The sequence below is a fragment of the Mchenga conophoros genome, linkage group LG5, assembly GCF_057382185.1.
Source record: "Mchenga conophoros isolate Kocher_MC1m ecotype Shallow Benthic linkage group LG5, M_conophoros_male_GT1.1, whole genome shotgun sequence".
NCBI classification, from domain to species: Eukaryota; Metazoa; Chordata; class Actinopteri; order Cichliformes; family Cichlidae; genus Mchenga; species Mchenga conophoros.
This window is the reverse complement of record NC_140530.1, coordinates 37,133,227-37,140,767: the sequence shown is the minus strand read 5'-3', so window position 1 is coordinate 37,140,767 and position 7,541 is coordinate 37,133,227. Positions and strand designations below refer to the sequence as shown.

Genomic DNA, 7,541 nt, shown 5'->3' with positions numbered 1-7,541 from the left:
ATCAAAGAACCAAAAACACAAAACACTGGGTGGACGACCCAGGCACCCTAACAAGCTGTCCATCTTTCTCAAACTTACACATACCAATAACTTCCTCTTTACTAAAAATGAGAAGATGGCAGTGTGTGATGTTGAAAGGGGGCATTAAAAACAATTTAAAAATGGGAAGTACAAACAGGAAGGAGCAGCAAGAAAATGTAGGCTCCATAAACCATGAAGTTAAGAATAGACACTGGAGAGCAACTCAGCAGCCAACAAGCGAATGGGAACTAACTGCATTTGAATACTTAAGTCATAAAGATTTTAAAGAACAAAACAAACATAATGAAGTTACTTCTACTGCTCATCCTCTCACTAATGACAGGTAAAGAGATTACTAACCCTGATATTATATAATAATGAGTGCTGTACTGTATATTACATTATATGTTCTCATTGTGGTGTTAAATCATACACAGTAGGACGTTTGAGTTTGAGCTTTTTATTTTCTGCTTATGTACTGTCTTCATAATTTATAATAATTTACTTTGAAACAGGCCATCTTTTGGCAAAAATAGAGTTAAATATGATTTGCAGACCTCATTTAATCCTCTAGTAAAACTAATGACATTATCACTCAGTAAAATACTTGTAATAAAAATGTTGACATTTACTTCTGATGATGACACACATGACAATGTGGGAGACAGAGGATTACAGAAGCAAATAGTCTGAGTTCATTTTTAGCTGTTTTACAGCTTTTTTTAACCTCATTTAGAAGAATTAGACGACTCTAACACTTCATTTCACATCTGTGTTATTTTTGTGAAATTCCTCTTTGCCAAGATTTTAATTGTAGTGTGTAATGTCCTATGAAATGGGCACTCATTATATACACTAAAACACAGTGTCTTCAAACTAGAAGCGTTTAAGTTTCTATTTTATTTAAAGTGTAAAGTTTTTTGTGTGTGTGTGTTTACGTCAGAGGTTTTGTGTCCAGGTTTAGGAAACGCCCCTGAGCAGATGTAAGAGGAAACCACAGATTTGGAAAGGCAGAGAGTGAAAAAAAAAACAATTTTAATGAACAATGTGCTTTAACAACAACAGAACTCCAAGACAATAGAACAGGAACATGAGCTCAGTGGCATCAAACAGGAACAGAAGAACACAACCAGTAAAGGCAAAATGACACACAAAAGCAAAAGGCAAAGTAAAACGGGAAGTGACAAGAAAAAGGAAAACTATAATGAGCTCATGATGTAACAAGCCAATTGTGACAGATTACAATTTTAAAAAAGAAAGAAAAAAAAAAGGTCTCTATGCCCTCCTGTAGGCCCCCCACCCACAGGAAGCACTGTGGGCGTAGGGTGGGTTGTGTGTTGTGGCAGCCGAGGGCAGAGGCCCTGACGGACCGATCCCTGGCAACCGAGGCTGGCGGTGTGGATATGAAACATCAGCTCTCTGGTGGGGAAGGATCCTGGGTCAGTATGTGAGGTTGAGAGGTACCAGCCAGATATAATCAGGCTCACCTCTACACACGGTTTGAGCTCTGGAACCAGTGTCCTTGTTGAGAGGCGGCAGGCTGGGGTGCGTAGCCTGGTGTCCCCTCGGCTTCCTTGCCTGTATGTCGGGGCTTTTGAATGAGAGGGTTTGTTCTCAGTGCGTCCAGGTCAGGGAACGGGTCCAGCCTGTCATCTGTGCAGAACAATAGATCAGAGACAATGCATTCGACCTTGTCGCTCAAAGTATTCTGTGGGACATGGTCCACTATTATGGGGTATCTGGTCGGTTGTTGCAAGCTATTTGGTTCTTATACAACTGCTGCAAGAGCCTGGTTTGCATTGCCAGCAATAATTTGGACTATTTCCTGGTGGGTTTTGAACGCTGCTCTTTGTCATTGATTGTATTCTTAATTCTTGTAGACAGAATTTCTAGGCATAGCCAGATGGTGGAAGGTTGTTCAGTGACTTGTGCAGTCACAGGGTCTTGTTCAGAGGGAAGCGGGAGGTCGATAGATGGATTGGTACTGTGGCTGCAGAGATGTGGCTGCTGTACCACAGCTTCCATTGTGCAGAAAAGAGTGCTGTGAGAGCAGTGTTGGGGAGTAACAGAATACACGTACGAGCCCAGTTGTAAGTAAGCTGTTAAGACTTAGAAGTACACTGTGTTTGTGGTTGTGGTTTGGGAACACGGTGTTGTATTCTGGTCTCGTGCACGACAGACTACAGAATACCCCAACGGGGCAGTTAGGTTTATTAACAAGTCATGTGACTCAGATTGACTCTCTGTCATGTACAACAACAACAACAACAACAACAACATACAGCCTAACGTTCCGGCCCAACACTCACTTACTTGTGTCACACTGTCACACGTGTACACATGGAGCCCGACTTATTAGACAGAGGTCTCTTTACTACGGTTCGGAGCTGTAAATTCCGACACCACTTCACATTTAAAGTGAATCTGACCTGCCAGCAAACAAGCTGCTCTCAGCTGGAAGTAAGTTCTTTTTAAAAAACTAGCGTTAGCCTAATGCAACTAACTTGTTTTAGTTGTGGTAGTTACCTGGGTTATGTGCCACTAAAGTATCTTTGATGTACTATTGCTGTCTGATTTATTACTATTAATGAATGTTGCATTAACAACCTGCTAGCTGCAAATAATCATGTGCAGTTATGAAAGCAGACAAAAAGAAAACATCACTGATACAGGAATAGTTTTCTACGAGATCGCTGCAAAAGTGCAGCCTTACCTAATGTCCACCTACTGTTACTCATTTTAAATAAAGATTTAAAAATCTAGTTGGTGTTGGTATGGCGAATAATCTTCAGTAATAGTAATAAATCACACAGCAATAGTACATTCATGTAGTTGTAAAAAGCATGATCATATATTAGTAATCCAAAGTATTCAGAATACGTTACTCTCATTGAGTAACAGAATACGTTGCAAAATACATTTTGAGGCATGTATTCTTTAATCTGTAGTGGAATACATTTTAAAAGTAACCTTCCCTAAATACCATCTTCGGACACCCCTGTGCGATTTTATTTCAGTGACCTTTATCATGTGAATGTTTGCTTTAGGTTGTGAGCTGCTGTCAGAAGAGAAGATTTGCACAAAAGGATGGGTTGAATTCACCTGCAAACAAAACACAACTAGAAAATGTCAAATGACTAAGGCTTCAACAACTGAGCAAAACACTCTCAGAGTGATCATTAAGCAACATCAGACGAAGAATTCATCAGCTGACAGAGAGGAATTAGAATTTAAAATTGGTAAGAAGGAATAATTTCTTATTCACATTCATATATGCTGTGGCTGATTTTAATTCACATTGGTCAACACATTCATAGTTTGGATTACTGTATCTAAATAAATGGATCATGTGAGCCTTTCCTTTCCAGAGAAAAAGACATTTGTGAGTAATACTTTTTTTTTTCCCAGCAAAACAATGCCCAAAAGCATTTCATCAAATTGCATACAGAACAGCTAAAACCACCATCAGATGTGATTATCCAGAAGACAAATACAAGTCGTGGATCAAGTTTTTCTGCAAAGGGGAAGGTTTCACCTGCGAGGACAATTTATCAACAAAATCTTATCCAAAGTCAAACAGGACATTCACTCCCTCAAACATCAGCCATAGCTTCAATATGTCCATCAGTAATGTGTCCTCTCAGGATGATGGTATTTACTGGTGCGGCGTAAGATCACCTGAGGGGATTCATCATGCTGCACTCACAAAAATAAAACTAAGTATTAAAAGTAAATAACTTATCTTTTCCACTTTAAAGGTTTACGTTTTATATTTAGGAACTACTAACGTATGTTTGCCTCTGTTTTCCACAGATATTAAGAGCTTCACAAGATCACCAGCTGTTGGAGAGAACTTCACGTACTGGTGTAAATATAACCAGACTCTCTCAAATTGTACAAAATTTATCTGTAAGGGAGAAGATCCATCTATATGTACACCTTTAGTAAGCACCAGAGATCCTAATAGGAACAAGAGGTTTTGGATGAATGACAATAAAAAAAAGAAAAATATCACCATGACAGTGAGAGAAGTGACAGCGGACGACAGTGGGACATACTGGTGTGGAGCAGAAAGCACCAATGAATACCGAAGTAACAGGTTCTTCAACAGATTGTCCCTGACTGTAGGTGAGCCGTGCTATTTTATTATCTGACCCTGGGTCATAATGCACAGCATATTAAAGCAGGCTCATTTTGCACATATATTTTACTTTTAATTCATTATTTATAATGTTTTATTTTTTGCAGTTTTAATAAAATCATTTTAAAAATAAAAATATTAAAAAATAAAGACTTTTAATCGTAACTGTTAGCAAGAAAATGACTTTAAAAGAATTTAAAAGAAACGAACATGCCAAAAAGGTTTGACACAGAACGAGCTTTAAGAAAAGAGGATGTGCTTATACTCGGCACTAAAAATGTGTGTTTTCTGATTATGAGGTATTACTACATTAGGTTAATAAATGGTAAATGGACGGGTTCTTGTATTGCACTTTTCTACTCTGAGCACTCAGAGCGCTTTATACAACTTGTTCATTCAACAAATCAAATCCATTCACACAAGCACTTTTCTAGGTTTTCAGTGCAACCTAACTTACATTCTATTACACATTCACACTCTGATGGATGCATCGGAGAGCAACCAGCGGTTAGTATCTTGCACAAGGATATTTGGCATGCAGACTGGAGCAGACTGGGATCGAACCCCATCGAACACAAGACTTTTACTGGCTAACTTCACTTCACTTTGCTAACATTACATTTTGTAATGCCACTTTAAAAAGTGGAGAGGAAAACGAGATGGTAACCTCTAAGCTGGTGTCTAAAAATTATAAATATTCTTTTTTTCCAAATTGATGATATTATTTTATCCTTTAATTAAACTCTGTTAATCTAATGCCTCAAAGTAGAGTCTGAATGCACATTTGTTTCCTTCGGTTTCCACCAATCATTTACGTCTGCTGTTTTTTCAACTACAGGACCCACTGCATCTGCTGAGAGTCATGGTGAGAGAGTACATGTGGTATCCTAAAACTTCTGCAGCTTATGAGAACTGGGAAAGTTTGTGGCTGTTCACATAACAATTTTTATTTTTTAAATTTCTTAAAAACTGCTCCTTTCACATTTTCCAACAAAGACAGTTTGGGATGTCAATGCTGGGATGATGAATAATGCTGGAAAATTGTTGTTTGGTTTACGCTGCAGGCATTTCTGACGTTGGAATTGTTGTAATCATAATAACTGGGTTGGTGTTTCTGGTCGTTTTCATCCTTGTCTACAGACGTAAGAACTTTCACTAAATCCTTTGTACATCATCAGTCACACAAACATGTTTGCTGCTTTTCTCCAAAAAAAGAAAAAACACATCCCTGTACTTTTGTACAAATTATATCTAACAATCTGCAGTATACATGATGCATGACATTAGCTGACATAGATTTTTTAAAGTTATGAAAGATATCATCTTTGCTGAGTTCTCATCATATCAGACATTTAAAAACAATCAAACTAGAAAAAATGTAAATCTTTAACAGATAATTTTGCTTATTTCTTGATTTTCTGCTTCGTTTCTGCCAGGAATCTCCTTTTCAAAATGCAGAGGAGCTAATGCAGCATTGCAACATGCCAAAGAGGTTAGTGTGGAATTTTAGTTTGTTTATTTATTTATTTTCATGTATAACTGGTGACAATCCAGGAAACATAGTTGAAATGTCTCCCCAGTTAAAACCTCCTGGACTGAACTGCAGACACACAGATGTTGGCTCATAAAAGCTTTTCAGGCAGACGTCTGTTATAAAGGATGAAATATATTTCACATTACGGCAATAATGAAAGAAAATATACATTCCTTTAAAATATATTTTACTGGCAACTAATGATTACAACTAATCAGCACATTGCAACATAACCTGCCGCAATGTTTTTTTAATCATTTTGAAAATGATTGTAGGGTGTATTTATCATAAAACATGACAGCAATAAATCATACAGATGAATAAACATCCAAAAGTTTTATGTGATTTTATATGAAGTTTTTAAACTATATTTTTTTATTTTGTAGTTGAAGGACTGTACGTATGAGGAGATACAGGAGCGCCCCCAGCAACCAGACCAGCCAGAAAATGCACTGACCTCGATTTATGTCACTGCTAGCGTCCCCACAGATGTAGCTGCCTCACCACTTTACGATTGCATCAACTTTGAAAGCTGCTCTGACAAAGCGGGTGGTGAGGCGCTGAAACGCAGCTCCTCTGCCTGTGAATATTCTACTTTGACATTAAGCAAATGTCCAACCAACCCGACAATCACTCAACCATCCAGACCTGCAGAGGAGACTCTCTGCTCAGTAATCAATGAGCCTGAGCCAAAATGAAATGTGCTTTTTAAAGCGTGTTATATTCTGTGGAGCTGGGCAGGTGTAGGTGTGTGGTGCTGCTCTTTCTTCCACTCTCTCTCTCTTTTCTCTCCAGGGCCCACATGCCGCTCTTTTCCCCAGTCGGCACCTGGACCCACTCGGCCATTAACCCCGACATTATAAAATCCAGGTGTTGTTTTCTAGTGTATGAAACCGAGGTTGAGCAAAAGAAGAGCCCGGTAATGTATTTTGGAGTTGTGTTTGTGGGAGCAGTGTTGAAATCTAGTGATGGGCAAATTAAGCTTGTTTTGAAAAAGTGTTTGTTACCCAGTTTTTCAACACGGTGCTATTTGGCGGCATCTGGTGGCCAAGAATATGAAGAGCAGCTTGGAAAAGGAAAAATGAACTGCTAATGATGCTCACACTCAGCTCGCGCAATCGGACTACTGTTGTGGTCCTCTTAATATGTCTTTGGGAAGTTTTTTCTCTTTCTTTTTTTTGTGCGTGCATATTTCTTGTGTATGTTTTTGGTTTGGCTTTTGACTTAAGATAACACAACGTTATTATATTTGCTTTTTTATTTAGTAATAGCAGAATGTCCTTCTTTCCTGGTGAATTGTGTCATGTTTTTCTTTTTGTTTTGATATTGATATAACAGCACTGCTGTCTCTTTGTGTCGATAAGAATAAAGTTTATAATTTAAAAGTTTCTGTATTATTTTGCTTGTTTCTTTCTCTCCCAGCTCTACTTTTGTTGCTCCCCACACCCTCCTCGGGCCTCCGTCTTGGGGACATAACAAAGAGTTTAGATGAAATCTGCAAATGATGTCATAATTGGTGGAAAGTATTTCCCAGAAGGATGACTGGCTCAGTGATTTTATTTAGCACAATGACTGGTTCATAAAATGTGAGCTGGTCACACAGACTGTAAATAACACATTGTGTGGAAGAAAGAAAGGGTCATAGATTCCTTTATCAATTCATCTATCAGTAATCGATCAGGGAATTTAAAAAAAAGAAACTAATAACCAGAACTTATCTAAACTAAGAACAAATCAGTCTGTGTGTGCTGTCGACTCAACCACTCAATTAACTTTTACCAGGCCATTCTTTGACATCTTACTGTCAGTGACAAGTTAACAGGTCCGTGTATCACAGTGATGTAG

The 7,541-nt window shown here is 38.2% G+C and overlaps 1 protein-coding gene across 3 annotated transcripts; it reads left to right on the top strand.

The window, feature by feature from the left end:
- Positions 1 to 236: 236 nt before the first annotated feature.
- LOC146575064 (uncharacterized) lies at positions 237 to 7,145 on the top strand. 3 transcript variants are annotated; one of them, XM_085275263.1, is made up of 9 exons: positions 237 to 364; positions 3,069 to 3,260; positions 3,430 to 3,750; positions 3,835 to 3,888; positions 4,045 to 4,149; positions 5,001 to 5,027; positions 5,227 to 5,304; positions 5,599 to 5,654; positions 6,083 to 7,145. In XM_085275263.1, the coding sequence occupies exons 1-9, from the start codon at positions 325 to 327 to the stop codon at positions 6,392 to 6,394; spliced, it is 1,185 nt and encodes a 394-aa protein (XP_085131389.1). In that variant the 5' UTR covers positions 237 to 324; the 3' UTR covers positions 6,395 to 7,145. The 3 variants fall into 3 exon arrangements, with proteins under 3 accessions (XP_085131389.1, XP_085131388.1, XP_085131387.1); XM_085275262.1 differs by having other exon boundaries at positions 3,430 to 3,741; positions 3,835 to 4,149; XM_085275261.1 differs by having other exon boundaries at positions 3,835 to 4,149.
- Positions 7,146 to 7,541: the final 396 nt, after the last annotated feature.

What these genes read in the sequence shown, in the direction of transcription:
- LOC146575064 (XM_085275261.1), top strand. Translation starts at nt 325, where the DNA reads ATGAAGTTACTTCTACTGCTCATCCTCTCACTAATGACAG. An exon ending in GGAATTAGAATTTAAAATTG is followed by an intron (nt 3,261 to 3,429) that starts GTAAGAAGGAAT and finishes TTTTTTTCCCAG; the next exon opens with CAAAACAATGCCCAAAAGCA. An exon ending in CAGATTGTCCCTGACTGTAG is followed by an intron (nt 4,150 to 5,000) that starts GTGAGCCGTGCT and finishes TTTCAACTACAG; the next exon opens with GACCCACTGCATCTGCTGAG.